This window comes from Pyxicephalus adspersus, chromosome 10 (genome assembly GCF_032062135.1).
Source record: "Pyxicephalus adspersus chromosome 10, UCB_Pads_2.0, whole genome shotgun sequence".
Lineage (NCBI taxonomy): Eukaryota > Metazoa > Chordata > Amphibia > Anura > Pyxicephalidae > Pyxicephalus > Pyxicephalus adspersus.
Window position 1 is genome coordinate 9,710,998 of NC_092867.1, and position 19,756 is coordinate 9,730,753.

At 38.6% G+C, this 19,756-nt stretch overlaps 1 protein-coding gene and 3 non-coding genes across 4 annotated transcripts; all 4 read right to left on the reverse strand.

Moving 5' to 3' along the window:
• Positions 1–1,171: 1,171 nt before the first annotated feature.
• MORN4 (MORN repeat containing 4) lies at positions 1,172–19,557 on the reverse strand. Its single transcript, XM_072424774.1, has 5 exons — positions 19,438–19,557; positions 10,051–10,148; positions 9,551–9,665; positions 8,030–8,139; positions 1,172–7,060 (listed from the first exon to the last, which is right to left on the reverse strand). The coding sequence occupies exons 2-5, from the start codon at positions 10,115–10,117 to the stop codon at positions 6,903–6,905; spliced, it is 450 nt and encodes a 149-aa protein (XP_072280875.1). The 5' UTR covers positions 10,118–10,148; positions 19,438–19,557; the 3' UTR covers positions 1,172–6,902.
• On the reverse strand, positions 11,959–12,048 carry TRNAY-GUA (transfer RNA tyrosine (anticodon GUA)). The gene is given in 2 exon segments: positions 11,959–11,994; positions 12,012–12,048. It is a non-coding gene; the product is annotated as a tRNA-Tyr (tRNA).
• On the reverse strand, positions 13,953–14,024 carry TRNAG-UCC (transfer RNA glycine (anticodon UCC)). Its single transcript has one exon. It is a non-coding gene; the product is annotated as a tRNA-Gly (tRNA).
• On the reverse strand, positions 14,207–14,279 carry TRNAA-AGC (transfer RNA alanine (anticodon AGC)). Its single transcript has one exon. It is a non-coding gene; the product is annotated as a tRNA-Ala (tRNA).
• Positions 19,558–19,756: the final 199 nt, after the last annotated feature.

Below are 19,756 nucleotides of genomic sequence, written 5' to 3' on the forward strand. Positions count from 1 at the left end.
GCAATAACTGTCTATCGGTAAATTGTGGTGTGGAACCATTTAGAATGAACGGCACTGCATTGCACTGCATGGCACCAAAACATGTAGTGTGTATTGTGAGAACTTAATACTGCAATCCAATTATGTTATGGGCACTAAAGCACCATATCCATTTACCTCTGCTTCTACTGTGTGCTGAATAGTAGTGATAAGCCCTTCTCCTCTGACATATTGGGAAAAAGTAGAGCAGATGCCACCAGAAAACATATTTTACAACTTAAAACTATAAAAGGCCTCCTGGCGTGATCAGAATGTAAATCACATACTTCAGAGCCAGGTGCCTACAATGTATTGGGTGATGCTCCATGCAGACTTGCTGCAAGAAGTGCATGATCACATCACGTGAACAGCTGCATGGAGTTTCATGCATTTTCTTCTACAGTACAGTACAAGGCAATCAGTTAATCAGTTATGATTAATGCATTTTGTGTTATTTGACCTGCACACCTTACATTAGGATTTGTCAAACATTACTCTAAAGCCCAACCTTAACCAAATATATTCTGCAGCTTTACATGGGCTAACTAACACTTGGTAACATTTTCTGGAAGTCTTTTGTGTCTGTGTTACTTTTCACAAAACTATAATAAATGCCTTACTGTCCTTAGTATTTTGCAGTCATCTGCTCAATCTGCAAACAATAATTATGCTGGAAAATCATCACTCAGCTCCTGAATTGTGTTCTGTATTTATGTAGTGACCAGTGGGATGAAGTAAACCACAAGCCATAGAACCAGGTTTATATTTGTGGTGCATTCCATAGATCCAATCTATGATAAACATCTTAACAAGAACAGAATGGCCTTTTTATGTATTGCATTCAAAACGTGCAATTTTCTTGGCTGTAAAGTTGAAAAAATATAAATAAAGCTATGCAAAATTAAAAGAAAACTAAACTCTCCTGTTCTTTACAGTTAAAGAGACGGCTATCTTGGCGTCTATTTAGATCTGCGAATGCCATGGTTCCAATCAGCTATGATGAACGCCATTTGGAAGCTGACATAAGCAAACGGGCAATCTTGACAGGTATCCCCAGCAGTGCCAGGTCAAGGTCCATTAGCGAAAAGGTCTTTGGGGAAGGATGAGAGTTATAACCAATAACATAATAAGAGGTTACAAAGACAGATGGGGATCCAGTATATAATTTTAATGGTTTTCTTCAAGTATATTAGAATTTAGACATGTGAAAGCCAAGGCACAATTATAAATACAGACACATTATTAGTGTAGATATATGACATTCATTACCTGTATGTGAATATATAAGTACACACATGAATAAGCAATAAAAGCTAACGTTAGTAATCACAATATATTACATCTCTTAAAGGAAAAAAACTGACAGACATTTACTTTAAATTTTTATACGAACCCACTGCTTAGAATAACACTGTTCCTGAGATAAGTCAATGTATGTTCACGCCTGAAAATTAGAGTCTTTTCAGAGATGCCTTTTATTGCTTTTATCTAGGTGTTCTATGTCTGAAAACAGTCTGAACCTTTTCCTAAATGTGTGTGGATATCCTGTATTATTTTAAATGGTGAAACACACACATGCCAATAGTTTGGTTGGCTTGACAGTTTGGGTTTGTGTACATGTGTGGTAGAGAAAAATAGAGTGTAAGCTCTTGATGTAAATGGTTTGGTGTACTCTGTAAGGAATATTAAATAGCTGAGCACTAGGTTACCTAATACATGGGTAAAAGATATCTTATTACGCCTGTGGTTTAAATAAAATCCACCAACGTAATGCAAAAAAATAAATCTCTACTCTATCACCACTATCAGAAAGCTTTGGGGGGAAAAAAAAAGGATGATTTTTTGTTAAGCTGTAATGATTACTTAAAATAATATACAATTGTGGCACTTCTTAATAGGAAATCATGTTTGAATATATTTCCTTGAAAGGCTGCAATGTTGTGGAAGAATGGAGCGATTTTTGAGGAAAGAAGAGTCATCTGTGCATCAACTGCCTTAAGACGCCAAATAAAAGGTACAATATAAAAAAAGGCAAAAAGTGAACCAGTGCTTGTGACATTAACCTGTACAAGAAAAAAAAGTGTATGGGAAGTTACCCTTTTAAATAAATAAATAAATATATAATAGGACTGCAGCATTATCAAAGGAACAGTGATATTCACCGTTTGGCATATTTAATAAGCCAGGAGCAAAAAGACAACAATGATGCACTTGAGATTAACCTAATCCAACCAGTCAGAATTTAATACTGTAGCCAAATCAGATTCATTTTGAATGGTTGTTATAAATTATGGCATTCTGCTTTTTGTCTTATCAAACAAGCCTGTATATAGGTATTAAGCATGTGGAAAATATTAATAATACATTATAATCACACTTAACAGATATGTAGTGATCAATGTAATTAGTGCAAAATTTAGGAAGTTTATCCACAAGACTGCAGTGCTGACATGTCAAGCTGAGCACAACCAGATTCAAGCTTCCTTTGGCATTTGCCACTCTTGACTGCTTTATTTATTCTCCCGTGTTTGGGTACCAGAGGCTCCTAAATATAAGTGGCCATGTACAAGGATAACAAGATTGTGAGACCAAATGCTCAGTGGGGTATTGGTCAGGTGATCTATCCAGGCAGTTACCAATTAGTGGGCTCAGACTTGGCATCAGTCCCCTGGGCTCCTTTTGGCTAGGATCACATGATCCAAGCGTTATTACCAGAGGGAAGGCAGAGAAGCAAATTTTCTTGGAGTGGTAACTTTATAATTATACATGGTATTGGGTCAGCATGATCAGGATGAGAGATGTTAATATAGATGCCCATTGAGCAAACAACCCCAATTCTAATGATTCGAGACAATAAAGGCAGCAAAAAGAAAGAATTGCCAGAGTCTTTTCCATGCACTGGAAACTGATATTAGGGCTGCATAAGTAATTACATTTTTATGCCTAGGCTGCCTTCATTTTTCTCCACCCAAGGTAGGTCTGTGAAAATCCACAATTCATCAAGGCGCCTTAAGTTCTTCTAAGGTTTTAAAGCTCTTTTAAAGTGCCCCTTGAGTGGACGGACTGGCTTCTGATTTCTGCAATTCGGATCCAAACATTAAAGAACTCCGAGTAAGGTAATAAGTAGCATCTTGATTAGACTGACTGGCTAGTGTGCAAAACATTTTTTTTTTTCAACAGTTGTCACTGTAGTATGGAACTGATTCATGTATAGTCTGGTTTGTTGCCAGCATTAGAACAGTGTATACACTGTGTATTGCTGAATGTTGTACCTATTCCGGAGTTCCACAAAAACAAACATTTGGGTGGAGGTCTTTGATAAAGGAAAAAAATGTCAGAACATTCCATTTAATTTCCAAAAGCAGATTATATTAGTGAACTATATGCAGCTTTGTTAGTTCACTGATTTCAGCATAAGGCAGGTAAACCTAAGGCAGCGTGCACAGGGAAGAGTACTGGGTCACCCAAAAAGAAATGCAGAATCCCTTGCAAACAGCCAAGACAAAAATTCAAACTTCTAAATAAACACAGCAAAAAGTTACTTTCACAAAGAAATGCCAAAACAATTGCCCTGATTTATTAAAGCTCTCCAAGGCTGGAGAGGATACACTTTCATCAAACCTGGAACGGATCTGGTCCAGGATTCAAAACATTTGCTAGCAAATTACCATTCCAGGTTTGCTGGATCACCCAGCTTCCCTGATAAAAGTGTATCCTCTTCAGCCTTGCAGAGCTTTATTAAATAAGGGCCACTGTCAGAACTTCACTATGCTTGGGAATAATAATACTATGTAAATTGATAGCATTTAGGCAGGCAGTGTGGTTATCTCTGTAGCTTTCATTACGTACAAGCCTTTTTTCCTGAAACAGACAGTAATATAATAGATAAAACAGTTAGACTGAGATCTCTCCCTTTTTAAATAATGTATGCCTCAATCAGCTTGATGCAGAATATAATATTCTCCTATAGTATTTTATATGCCAAAAGTAGCACTTGCCATAGAAATGATAACCTATGGTGTCTTTGGACATCCCCACACCCTTCCTCCCTTGTACAGTCATATGAGGGGGACAAACTGTAGTGGACAAGTGACTAAGTTTGAAGAATGTTGTTGGAGTGACCTTGCTTATGAAAAACTGAGCCGAGGGCTGCAGGATGAGTGAGGAGGGCAAAGTGTGAAAATGGTAGGAATGAGAGGTGAGTGAAGTTTGGAGGAAGTGGATCAAAGCTTGTGAATGTGGTATGTATGGCGGAGGCCAGGCAGTTTCTCTTCTAGCCTCATTACTTTTAGCAAAACTATCTTCTCCACATTTCCTGCAATAGCTTAAAGTAGTCCTATTGTTAGATATGGTTTTCTATGTTTACCTTTTCACATTAGGTGTTAAGATACCTATTGTTTTGGTAAATGACTTACAAATACACAATGTTCCACTCCTCCACTCCTGGTTTTTGTTAGAGCATTTCCTGAACTTAATACTTTTGGGTATGGAGTACCATGTGACCTTCTCTCCATTCTACCAGGATGCACTGTGACATAAGGTGTGAAAAAGTCATGATAGGGCTATATTAGTAACACAAGAGTTAAGACCCACAGCTTTCACTGTACCATCTATTCCAATGTAGTGGTCAGTAGATTTTTTTTTGATGCAGGACAAAAGTATACAGTGGGAGTGGACTAAAGTAGAGCCCATGGGCTATAGACAAATATCAGATCTACAGAAAATGTTAAGACCTGCATTAAATTTTTGGATATACATGATATTTTCAAAATCACAAATCTGCTTTAAATAACATTATTTACACACATGGGGAAATCCTTTCATGAAAGTTAAAATCTGAAAGTGCAAGCTTAAAAAATGTAAACTTTTCCTGTGTGGTAAAACTGTCCTATTACATTGCACCGATACATTTAATATATGAGTAACATTCTATCAGTGTATGACGATACTCACAATACTTGTGATAATAAGTGACAGATACATTCAGACTGTCTAACATATATGACATTATAGTGAAAAAGTTTCAGATCATTTCTATGTGTATAGCATGTGAGCTACTACTACTGGCCAACTCGTGCTTTATATTCTGCTGACATTTACCTCACCAGGAGTGCAAGCAGACTAATATTAACTGAGTATCAGCTTTTTATGGTTTTTATATTATAGATAAAGCTGGGTCTATAGAATGCTCCCAGCTCTAAGTATGTACACAGCCTGTCTGGAGCTCCTATATGGCAGCAAGGAGACTTAAAGTGGAACCTAAAAGGACATACTATGTCTCTTCTTCAAAAAAAGGATTTTTACAATCCTCCTCTCAATCTTTTAACAATAAAAGCACTAAAGTGTGCATGCACAGGAGTTACCCCGTCCCTGCCTGACCAATTTAAGATGGTCAAAGTTCCTGAAAGTGGAAAAAGTTGGCGATGCTGGAGGGGGAATGTCATTGCATTGCTGTAGCAAAGGAAAGTATAGTTCTGCTTTTAAATGTACCTAAAGCAAAAAAATGTTTTTGTTTGTTTTGTATAGAGTTCATAAAGGATGAAATCCCTGACAGGTATTTATTGCTTTATCCCTGCTAGGAAGATTCACCCTCACAATGTACCCTGATCATTTTCACTTGTTCCAAAAGCGAGGGAAAGTCCCAAACTGTTCCAGTGAGATTTGTCCGAAAGGATTTCCCTTACTTCCTGTTGTGCCTTCAGAACAGGAACTGAAATGAAGTCTCTTGAATAGGACACAGATGGCATAAAAATTGGCTAAGATGAACTTTAAAGTAGATAGCAATTTAGATAGAAAGAGAACCTTTTACCCTTTATTCCTACGTGGGGGTTCTTGCGTCTGCCCTGTGGTAATGAAGCTGAACAGAACAATAAGAAATGCAGCAAATCTGTCTGCTGCACCCGAACTGCTTTTTTTTATTAAAAATTATGTGTCCTACTTCTGAAGGCCATACTAAAGTCATAACTGTGTCATAAGTGTGTTCCATAATTGTCACATAAAACTTCAAAATGGTAACATGGCAGCTAGATGGTTTGCACCTTTTTTATAACAGATCTAAAGCTTTTATGCCTGCATCAAACACTATTTGCATTGAATTTTTTGTTCGCCTTGTGTCTATAAGAGTTTTCTGCCACAATCTAAAAGCTTAGCAGTAGAATAACTGAGTTACCCAAATTGACCCTACCGTGTGAAAGTGCGTATTATTGCAATACAGACATAAGAATGTTTAACCCTATCAGCAACGGTTCAATGTTCGCTGGAAAACTTTACAGAAAACATTTCAGCACTACATCAACGAATAAAATAAATAATGTTTTTCCTTTTTCACCTGGACCACCTCTACTTTTACCTGCATTTTCATCATGAATAGTCGCTGTCTGCTATGGATTATGTTTTGGCATTGTACAAAAATGACTGGTACAATCTTTATGAAATCAGTTAAATAAATCAGTGCAAAAAAAAATCCAAAAATTCATTATGTGGTGCGAATGTTACATGAATATGGACTCTCTTTAGCATTATGTTGTTGCTATATAAATTCATGATGATAATAATTTTATTATTGTCAACCCCTTATCTCAATAAATGTTCTATTCATTCAAAGCAGAGGTGGTCTCTTTCTAAGGAGGCACTGTATAAGTTCTACTGAACTTGAAGTTGTCAGCAGCAACACAGCTCAGAAGACCTTGTCTCCTGTTCTAACTTCATCTATATATGTGTCTATAGCTATAAAGTATGGAACAAGAAGAGCTACTGAAAACAGCAGTCACTTTGTCTGCTTTTACCAGCAAGCAGTGTAAACACGCAAAAGAAAAAAAAAGAGTGAGTGCACTTGTAAGATGTGACAGGAGACACGGCTGTCTTGTGGGAGTGATATGGTCCCGTCAGACTTGGTTGACCGCCAGGCAGGAAGAGGCTTTGGAGGCACTTATGGCCCTTTGAATCACCGCTTGACATTTCTCTCTCTTCACCAGTTTGTTATTCTCAAAGACACCTTCATTTCTTGGAATCCCATGGGAACCGTCAGGAAATGTCAGCAGACCTGTGTGTGTGAAAAGTAAATCTCACTTATAACAAGACTTGGGCTAGCTTTGGTCAAACGCTTCTAATGGTGAAGACAATAAAACAGTGGCATTAGAAAATGTCTCGGCATTATGGTTGTTTACATTTTTCAGGAAATCTATCACAAACCTGGACAATTAGAACAAAACATATGAGATAAAAGGTAAGAATTTATCTCAAGTGAAAACTGCATTTTAACACAATCAATGGATCCAGAGATTTAGGGGAAGCTAAAGCTGTATATAAATATAAATGTTTCAAGTACAAGTAGCTGTAAACCCCAACTGAATGACACCGAGTAGAACTGTGTATCAATCAATTGTCATTTGCTAAGTAAAGTACTTGTTTTCACTTTGTTTTGTTCCTTTGCTGTATGTCTGTACTGATTATCTCCATCAACATTTTTGCAGCAACTTCCTATCTACATGGAGTGAGGGCGGTATACCATTTCTCAGCGGAATTCCTGATTGTGACAACAGTGGACAATGCCTGCAAAATGTGTGTTGAAGTAGCCGCTTCTAGTCCCCATTGAAAGCCTGTGTGTGTCAGGCCAAGAGTACAAAAGCCTAACTAAAAGAACGCTGTCACTCTTTAACAGGAAGTAATAAAAGCTACATATTTATTATGATAAAATAATACTTTTAAAATTGTATTATTATGTTAAAGGTTATATCAGTATTCCGCAATGGAATTAAAATAAAAAACCCTGTGATCACCATGATTGGGAGCCATGCTGATTGATTCCCCTATGGTGACCATGCAGTCTCAGAACTTGGAGCATTCACAGGCCTTTATCCCTACTTCTACAATGGAAAGTGTATTATCATTATTGTGGTACAAGCCCCTGTGTCTGTGTTTGAGAAAGGGCAAAGCTTGACCAACCTTAAAAATTGTTTAAGCATGATAAAAACCTCAGACCAGAGCAAAAACAAACAAACAATCAACTTACCATATCCTTCTACCCGACCGCCTTTAAATTCTCCCTCAAACTTCATGCCGTCATGGCGGGTAAAGACTCCTGTACCGTGGAATTTTCCTTGAACAAATTCCCCTTCATATCTGATTAGTACACAGAACAAAAATATGGGCATATTTTCAGATTTTAATGTAAAGTTTGAACATTCATACACAGTAATAAAATTTATTAAAGCCTAAGAGAAGCAGAATAATACAAACATAACCAGTGGATATGTATAGCAACTCCATCTTCTTTTATCTTTTAGATTGTCGAGTACCAGTGGTATTTGATTAGTGCAAATAAAATTAACACTTGGACCCAAAGGCCATACATGTTTATGATGATACTCTTATGCAGAATGACTATAGGGTGTTTGGATTTTCCCAATGACTATCTCTATGTCTATTTTCCTACTCACCTCAGTTACCTTTCAGTAAGAGCAGGGTCGGACCTATGGTGGGAGCAAGCGATCCCTTGTTCCCTGCTGTTCGCTTTGCAGCACTGGTTCTTTCAGAACCAACTTTTTAGGATTTGACAGGGGGCAGCAGGGAGAAGTGCTGAACTATTTACTCCCTCCATTCATTCTCTTTTGAGCTGTTGAGGGTGGAGGTTACACGAGGCGTCTCTCCGGAAGCAGTGGTTCACTGGCGTGAGAAAGTGGTAACTGCACCATAGCCTCACCGTTATTATGAGCATAGCTTAACTCTACCGAACATTTTTGTGATCACCCTGGCACTTAGGGTGACACCTACTGTGGGATTGAGCGACCCACAGCACTAGCATCACATTACTTGCATCACAGAGCTGTTTCTTAAAAAACCAGCATCTGCACATTTGACAGCTGTAAACAGTGAGTGATACTAGTATTGCCCACTGCCACCCCCTTTCATGTAGCACTGCCGCCAGGAGATGCTACATGGAGCATCTGCAGGAAGGCAGGGATTCCCTGGCAAGAGGAAGTGGTAAACGCACCAAAGCCTTATGTGAACATAACCTCAGTCACCTAAGATTGTTTGCCACTTTTGTCATGCCAAGAGGGGTTTGTATGCCACTGTAACCCCTGTAGTTGATTGGAGCTTGTTCTCCTGGTAACTAGTAAAGCCAACGAACAGTTTAAAGGTTAGAAACCAGTGTAACCCCCCAGTACTCCAAAAATTCAAGGAATTTTATTATGACTTATAAAACTATAATTGTAATGGAAGCAGAAACCATATGTGAAGCTCTTTTTAAGTTACTCACAGGCTCCCAAGACTGTTGTAAAGCTACTTATGTGACAGCCAAGGGTCAGCGTCCCAAGATCTGCTAAAGACAAGAAGGAGCAGAAGACTTTGGCTGCTGGCTTACACAACAGGAGGCCTAACAAGTTTTAACAGCTTGCATTCTCATTAAAACGGGTTACTTCTGCAAAGTAGCTGCTTTCACTGTGGGCGGAGGACAGATACACTTTGAACAAAGCTGGCCTGTCACACACAGAATATTATTTTTTGTTGCTTTCTTAAAGAGATTCCTTACCTTGAGCCATCTGGGAAAGATAAAACCCCATAACCGTTAAACAGCCCATTTTCAAACTGACCGATATAGGCGGCACCATCGGAAAATAACAGCTTGCCCATGCCATGTCTTCGACCTGTATAAGTAAGGAATATCCGGTCTTACACATGTAGGAATGACTCATTTTTGTGCTAAAAAGGTATACTTTAATTACTATGTTTTTTTTTTAATAAGAAATATGAAGAAAATAAAAATCATATAAATTATAAATAAAATTATATAATTATATATATATAGATAAATATATACATACACAAATATATATATATATATATATATATATATATATATATATATACACACACACACACACACACATACATATACATATATATATATATATATATCTATATCCTTTTTTGGACACTGTATGTATCTCATACCCGACACATAATACCCTCTCCCACTTCCTAAAGGCAACACCCATTAGATAGTAAGCCAGGGGTGCTGCTAATAATTACCTTCTCTCCATTCTCCGTGATATTCCTCACCATTGGAATAGGTAAAGGAGCCTTTAATCAATGTCATATTTCCAGCCACCTACAGGATATAGTGAAACCTGCCATGATATAAAAGCACAAAGCTTGAAGATCAGTACAAACATGAAACAAAAATTATAAAATAAACTGAAATACAGGTAATTTTTAAAAACATTAAAAAGTAATATTTTAAGATTTGGCTTCTATGACAACAGTGCCACCTATAGGCAATATATGAAAGTATTGTCCAGCTATTCACAGAAAGCACTTAAAGCTAATATTATTATTAAATAAATATTACCAGCATTTATATTGCGCCAACATATTATGCAGAGCTGTACAATAAATAGGGGTTGCAAATGACAGACAGATACAGACAGTGACACAGGAGGAGGAGAGGACACTGCCCATAAGAGCTTACAATCTAAACTTCAAGAATACTTATTCTCTCCTAAACTCTGTACTGTAGAAGTTCAGTGGTCATTTTTGTCCACATCGGATGCAAGCATTTTGTTGCTTCTGGTAATGCGGTTGCTTTTCTGCAAGAGCGGCACATGAAAACGCGTTAACCTTTGGTGTACCTGGAAGGGACCAACACCAAGATTTTTAATTGAAAGTGTGAAGGGGGTCTTAGTTTGTGCCTGGTTGTCATTGCTGACCTTCTGAAAATGCTAAGTTACTGTCAGACTTTTTTTTTTTAGCCAATGACTCAGAACAATGTTGTTAAATCATTGAGGCTGTTGGCACTTAAAATTGACCTTCCACACAATCAGAAGATCCACTTACATTCTCTAGAGCTCTTCCCCTTATCATTTATTTTTAGCACCTGAAAAATCAGCCTAAAAACAAAAAAAACTTAAGTTATACTTACCTTACCACTGTTTTCTGCCCATGGCACCCAAAAAAGAATGACATAATTCTGGTAAGATTCCTTTAAAATATAGAACAAAAGAAACTTTTCCAAAAGACTGGAGTATCTTCGTGCATTCCAAAGTGCTCAACCTGGAACAATTGGGACATCACGCTCAGCAATGTGATAGAAAGTATAATTGTGCAATGTTTCCTTTTAGATGTATTTATCACCTACTTGCTATGTGATCTGGGAGGGAGGCAGAAAGCATAAGAATTACCATGACAGCCAGGTAATTAGCATTTTTCTAGTCTGCCATACTTAAAGCATACCTAAACTCAGAAATTTCACTTTACATAAAAGGGTAGACAAGTAAAAATTCTGTTGTTTAGGTTTTTTGGGGGATGCAAAAAAAAAATAGGGTGCAGCACCGCCCCCTAATCAACTAGGCGATCTAGAATGAATGGGAGTGCAGAGCCTCCTGGGATACCTAAGTCACGCATCCCGGGAGGCTCTTGGGTGCTCCTTCTGCGAATGGCCGAGCCTTTTGCTGAGAAAATTTTGCCGATCTAACGTATGCGCAGTGAGATCGGCAAGTTTTTTTTCCAACCTACGTCCCCCGATCTCACGCCTGGGTCGGGTGACGTAGGAAGAAGAACGCGGAAGAAGAGACGATGATGGCCGACTCGGAGATGCGGGACCCAATTGAAGACACCTCCAGATGGATCAGACTGCCCTGCAGGATTGAAGGTAAGTGGATTTTTTCTTTGATTTAAGCACATTTCAGTTTAGTTCCTCTTTAAAGTCAAACATGCTTCTCTTACTAACTTCAGAAAGATTGATGGAACTAGCTAAAACTTTTGTTTTCTACCTCCATATTGTATATTTGTATAACAGCTGTATATTAAAAAAAACAGTAAATGTAATAGTTCAAAGATGAATATAAATAAAATAATACTACACTGCGCAATTGGTATACAGTACGATAAAAAATAAACACGTAAGAAATAAAAACTCGTTATTCACAAAAAAAAAAAATGTCCTTCGAGCCGGAATCGAACCAGCGACCTAAGGATTTCTGGGATGTGATCCACTACAGTCCTCCGCTCTACCAGCTGAGCTATCGAAGGAGCTACGCACACAGCCGTGACAGTAACCATTCTATACCAATGAGAACACTCATACACGCACGCGCCTAGTAAAAAGATACATTGTAACCAAGATAGAAAATCATTGTAACTGTCAGAAATAAAACAAGATCAACGGACGAAGCCACAGAATGTGTGTTAGAGATCGTTATACTGTTACTTTTTATGGGCTATACCGGAAAAGGTTTTAAATAACAGACCAAACCTAACAAAATAAATAAAAAAAAGTCTAAACGCTGAAGAAAACTAAAAGCTAAAAACAAGTACAATGTATATATATAATTACCCAAGATTAATTGGTAAGTGCAGAGAAATGGGACTAACGACATATATGAAACTCTTAAAACATTTTATTGGTACATTATATTAAAAAGTAAAGTAGGAGACATTCATTTTTGCAGTGCCCCAAAATGGGAACTACTGTGTCCCTATATTACAATATACAGACATACATCCACTTCTTCATAAAAGTATCAACATAAATACATAGTTGAAACAATATAGCATTATTATTATTATTATTAATAAACAGGATTTATATAGCGCCAACATATTACGCAGCGCTGTACATTAAATAGGGATTGCAAATGACAGACTAATACAGACAGTGATACAGGAGGCGAGGACCCTGCCCCGAAGAGCTTACAATCTAGTAGGTGGGGGAATTTCACACACAATAGGATGGGGGATATGTAGTGGTGGAAAGTAGTGATGGTTTCAAATGACAGAAGAAGCCGGGTAGGCAAGTTTGAAAAAATGGGTTTTGAGTGCTCTTTTAAATGAGCAGAAAGTAGGAGCAAGCTGAATAGGATGAGGAAGACCATTCCAGAGAGTTGGTGCAGCTCTAGAGAAGTCTTGTATCCGTGCGTGTGATGAGGATATGAGTGAGGAAGTAATTAGTAGGTCATTGGAGGAGCGTAGAGAGCGGCAGGGAGAGTATTTTTTAACCATGTCAGAAATGTAAGTGGGACAATAACTGTGGAGGGATTTGAAGGCAAAGCACAGGAGCTTAAATTTGATTCTAAGGTGAAATGGAAGCCAATGGAGAGAACTACAAAGAGATGCAGCGGAACAGGAGCGGAGGGAAGGATGGATGAGTCTGGCTGCAGCATTCATGATAGATTGTAGAGGAGAGAGTCGGGTTAGTGGAATACCAGAGAGGAGGAGGTTACAGTAGTCCAGACGGGAGATGATAAGAGCATGTACAAGGAGTTTGGTGGTCTCAGGGGACAGGTAGGGGCGGATTTTGGAGATGTTGCGTAGGTGAAAGTGACAGGACCTGGAAATGTTCTGAATATGGGGGGGGAATGAGAGGGCCGAGTCAAAGGTGACACCAAGACAACGTGCCTGAGGGGAGGGCCGAATAACAGTGTTGTTAACAATTAGATATATGTCAGGGGGGGATTTGGAATATCTACTACTAGTCTCATTAGGCTTCATCCTGAAGTGATGTTACACTACAAAACGTGTTGATGATACACTGGCACTTCTTGTGAGACCTGCTATAATGTTTCAGCTATGTATTTATGTTGATACTTTTATGAAGAAGTGGATGTATGTCTGTATATTGTAATATAGATACACAGTAGTTCCCATTCGGGGGCACTGTAAAAATTAATGTCTCTTACTTTATTTTTTAATATGATGTACCAATAAAATGTTTTAAGAGGTTTATATATATGCTGTTAAAGTCCCATTTCTCTGCATATACCAATTTGGTCTACATTTGGAATGTGGCATGTGGGCATTTATTGCAATATATTGAATGTTCGCTAATCAGTGAACCCTTTATTTATAATTATCCAATATAGACGGATGTATAAATATTTGCGCTTCATTATTTTGATCATGTAATGAAATGAAATGAACAAAAAAAAAAACGTACTTGCGTTGGCCGGGAATCGAACCCGGGTCAACTGCTTGGAAGGCAGCTATGCTCACCACTATACCACCAACGCTTCCTGAAATCACTCAGAGCTCTGATTCCTGAAGTACAATTACAGCCACAGTCTATGTACAACGTCATGAGTATTTAATGTATTTATGAATAGGAAAAACAGTAACAGTATTTTAGCAGCAATGTTATTTAAGAAGAATGCTGAATATAATAATAGCTTTTACAAAAGGAAATTGAAAACATTGGAGGATGCGGGCATCGATCCCGCTACCTCTCGCATGCTAAGCGAGCGCTCTACCATTTGAGCTAATCCCCCTTCCTGTATATAGACCGTGCAGTGCTTGCTGACCAATACACCCCCAACACTTTCTTATATCCTACATCTCAATTACATGAATAGTTTAGATTATAACTTGCCTGAGTTGATCTTGTAAAGTTGCAGAAATAATTTGAAGCATATAGTGCAGCCAAAGCAAAGCCAAGAGCTTGTACCAAGCTTGAGTATAACCCATTTATGGGATGGCATTTAATGCTGTTTGGCGATTCATGGATTAGATTTTTATTTGCATGTTAAGTGAACTGTTGCAGTCATGCAAATACATAGTGACTAGATTTGCCTTTACAGGATGATTTACCTATTGCATGACAAACAATAAATCTCATACAAACAGTGCACTGGTTATGCTGAATGTAGCACAATGCCAGGGGGATCAGAGGTCTCAAACATCTAAGCTAAAAGACTTTGTAACTAAAAGCTGAAACCCCGCCATACAATCCTTCTTCTAAATGCATCCCTAATAGACACAAAGGCTATAAACCCACTTTGTGTGCACCAAATGCCTTTGCAAACCCAGATACACCCCTATGAAAGTAATGGTGACATCATCACACATAGTGTATGCAGACACCAAGGCTGTGGGAGGGGCCCAAACAGGTCCATCCAATAAAAAAGAGGAGGGGCGGATACCAGACCAGTTACCCTGCACAAGGGGAGACAGCAATGGTGACTAGTCTTAATACAGGAAGCTGCTACAAAGTTTCATTCTGAATTACTGCATGTCTGTAACAAATACACAAAGCACACCAATATTATGCTTCTTATATTTACACAATATTCCAGAGTTGACATTGACAAAATATATTTTAATGATTTCAGTTCAATTGTAATTCAATTTAATTTAATCGCCTTTAGTTACACAGTCCAGATTTAGAGCCCCACCGCTCATTCACACACATACGTGCAAAGTTCTTGAGTGTGCAAGCCTCATGTGACTACAATATGCAGTCATATATTATATCTGGGGCGCGTGTCAGGTATTATTCTTCTTATTATTATTATTACATAGTATTTCCATAGTGCCGACATATTATGCAGCGCTGTACAAAGTCATGTCACTAACTGTCCCATTAGTCCCTACCATAGTCATTTGTCTTTAATAGAGTTTAAAGTAAGTTTTAAGGGGAAGCCAATTAACCTAACTGCATGTTTTTGGAATGTGGGAGGAAACCCACACAAACACAGGGAGAACCTGCAAACTCCATGCAGATATTGTTCTGGCCAAGATTCGAACCTGAGACCCATGACCACAAAGAACAATGGCAGTCCCTCTAGACAGCACCAGATAAAGCCATCATCCCTTTTACTACACTGGATTTAATAAGAGGCAATGGGGTATAAGACCATACCAAATCTTGGGTAACCATGAACTATAAACTACACATTCCAAGCATACAAAGCTTGTTATTAAAGATACATATGCACAATGCACTGCCAATTTAGGTCGATTATTAGCACTGCATTGCTTAAACTAGCAAGCATTTATATACTGTATCATCAAAATGATAATATCAACAGCCAATTACATAAATAATGCTAATTCAATATACCGGGGTGACAGCAACCACTAAGAAGAAGCTGCAGTAAAAATATAATTTCCTCCATTAAAATCAGCAATTTGTCCCTTTCATTGTCCACGCTCTGTATATAAGATCACTACTTTGTATATGATACACACACTTCTGTTCACATCCCAGTAACAAGAACTGGAGATTGTATATTTCTAATAAGGTATAGAAATGGTAGGTGAACTGGATAAAATTTTAAAAGACAAAAAAAAAATAATAAAAAAAAAAATAAAATGCATTTACCTAATTAAACATTTCAATAAGGGGAGTGGGGGAGGTGGAATAAAGACACCCTATTGTGACTACTTGTAGGAGGGAATGATTTAATAGTTTAATGGATTGTGTAGCATCTCCCCTTAATTGATGTTGGGATGGGAGTGTCTCTTTATTCCCAGGACACCACTTGTATTAATAGGAGAAAAGAAAAGAACATGTCACCATCTCCACCCCTCCAACATGAAAGCATTGTCCTCCGGAGGAAAAAGTGGTTGTATGTGATCCCAATATTGTAATCTGAATTATAGAGAAGAATGCCATACATTGTACTTATATATTTGTAATTAGAATACACTGCTCATATTCTGTATCTTTTATGTATCTTTAAGCATGAGATAACAAACAATCAATTCACAAACCTTAAGGTGCGTACACACTTCCAATTTTTATCGTTCAAAACGAACGACGAACGATCGATTGGGCAAAAATCGTTCGTAAAAAAAGTAACCAACGACGCCGACGAACGAGGAAAGTCGTTGGAAACGAACGACCGGACCGGCGGATCGGATTGGACGACGATCGTTGAACATCGTTCGTGTGTACGATCGTTCGTTGATCGTCCATGGTCTGAGCATGCGTGATGAACGAACGTTCGTTCACTTTCCTGTCGTGCACATAGTTCCTCTATCGCTCAAACGATCGTATCTATTGTGTGTACAATATCTACGAACGATCGTGTCGTTATCTCTATGTGCAGGATCGGTGCTATACGATCGTTCGTAGATATCGTGCAGGATCATTCGTCGTTCGTTTTCCAACAATAATAATTGGAAGTGTGTACGTAGCTTTAGAGGTGTTCTATATAACCAGATACAGTGCCAACTTTTGTTCTTTATCGATCGGTAATCAATCAGTCGGAAGTCCCTAAAACCGCACATCTGCATATCTGATTGGATATGATCAATTGTTTGCACACAAAATGTGATTTTTGTACTTTCACCAACAGATTTGTTCTGTCCAATCAGAAAAGCAAAAATCAAAAGCTTTATTTCATTTGACTTCTGCTTTCCTTTGGCTAAATTCAAACAAGAGGTTTATACAAAGGGTTTTGCAAAAATGGTAACATTGTAGTGAATGAGTCCATTCATTTGACATTGTTTGGACATTAAATATAGCGTCCAGCGGTGGTTTGCTGCCTCCATGGGCACCAATCTGCCCATGTTTTTGCCAATCTGCCCGCCAGGGGGAGGGGGCTTGTGTTTTAAAGTAGGTTCCCAAGTAGAGCATTGCATTCCATTCAAATCAGGCTTAACGTACCAAGATCAGGATCCACATTACAATGCTTTCAGTCAGACTGAACTTGAGCTAGAAGCAAATTAAGTTTATTGACAATAAACATGACATTAGATTACAAACAGGTAATAGAATAACACAAACATAAAACATTCACAATCGTGAAAGTGAAACGTTAACAGGATGGTGAAATATTCATCAATGATCAAGTACTAACATTTCCAGGGACATGGAGAACTAAAAAATAACAAGGACATACAGTGCTGAGAGCTACAGACAGTACCACCAACATGGCACACCTAGAGATCATTCTGATTACACATTATTATTGTTATTAAAATTATTATTATTTTAAAGCAGTGCTGAGAATAGGCAATTTACAGGGACATGGATGTAGTAAGAATAAAATATATCTTGGGTCAACAACTGCTGAGATTTAGAGATAATACCAATGTCTGATAATAGATTCAGAGATAATACTAATGACTGATTTCTAGGGATATCACCGGACTGCTCCAACCCGGAGATAATACTAATGTCTGATTTCTAGGGATATGACCTGACAGCTACAACACGGAAATAATACCAATGACTGATTTCTATGGATATGACCGGACTGCTCCAAGACCCGGAGATAATACCAATGACTTATTTCTATGGATATGACCTGACTGCTCCAACCCGGAGATAATACCAATGACCGATTTCTATGGATATGACCGGACTGCTCCAACCTGGAGATAATACCAATGTCTGATTTCTAGGGATATGACCTGACTGCTACAACACGGAGATAATACCAATGTCTGATTTCTAGGGATATGACCGGATTGCTCCAACCCGGAAATAATACCAATGAGTGATTTCTATGGATATGACCGGACTGCTCCAACCCCCAGAGATAATACCAATGACTGATTTCTATGGATATGACCTGATTGCTCAAACCTGGAGATAATACCAATGTCTGATTTCTATGGATATGACCGGACTGCTCCGACCCCCGGAGAAAATACCAATGAGTGATTTCTATGAATATGACCGGACTGCTCCAACCCGGAGATAATACCAATGTCTGATTACTATGGATATCACCGGACTGCTCCAAGACCTGGAGATAATACCAATGTCTGATTTCTAGGGACATAGCCGGACTGCTCCAACCCGGAAATATTACCAATGACTGTTTTCTATGGATATGACCTAATTGCTCTAACCCGGAGATAATACCAATGTCTGATTTCTATGGATATAACCGAACTGCTCCAACCCCCGGAGATAATACCAATGATTGATTTCTAGGAATATGACCTGACTGCTCCAGCCCCCAGAGATAATACCAATGACTGATTTCTATGGATTTGACCGGACTGCTCCAACCCCCGGAGATCATACCAATGTCCGATTTCTATAGATATGACCGGACTGCTGCAAGACCCGGAGATAATACCAATGTCTGATTTCTATATATATGACTGGACTGCTCCAACCCGGAGATAATACCAATGTTTAATTTCTATATATATGACTGGACTGCTCCAACCCGGAGATAATGCCAATGTCTGATTTTTATGGATATGACCGGACTGCTCCAACCCGGAGATAATACCAATGACTGATCTCTATGGATATCACTGAACTGCTCCAACCCCCGGAGATCATACCAATGATTGATTTCTAGGAATATGACCTGACTGTTCCAGCCCCCGGAGATAATACCAATGTCTGATTACTATGGATATCACCGGACTGCTCCAAGACCCGGAGATAATACCAATGTCTGATTTCTATGGCTATAACCCGACTGCTCCAACCCGGAGATAATACCAATGACTTCTATGGAAATGACATGCTGAGAATAAAGTATTTGCAGGGCAGAGATAAAAACAATGAAAATATTTTAGGAATATGGAGCTCTGAATATATTTCCATTGGCAGGTTGATCATTAGAACTATTTCCAGGGACATGAAGTAAATTTGGAGGCAGAGCTATGTCCAGGGATATGGTTTCTCCTAGCACTCCTAGCCCCAGGCATCCACCCCAGTCCCCCATTGCTTACTTGTCTGGCCCGGGTCCTCTGCTGCTCCCCATAGACAGCTCTGCCCGTTCTCTGGCTCTGCTCCCAGCTCTGTAGCCCTGGCTCATCACTATCTTCCCCCCGGCCACCGTCTGTCCAGCCCGTTGCTATGACAACACTGAACATCATTGGCCAGCTACTTCATAACATTTACCTCAGGTGCAACCTTGTATCGCCATTTTGACTACTGGCAAAAGCTTCTGTGCCTATTCACTCGCTTTCGTTTCTAAATATTTTCAGCTGACTCGTGGGTTAAGAAATACAACAATCGTATATTTAAACACGAAGTCACACTTGTTTG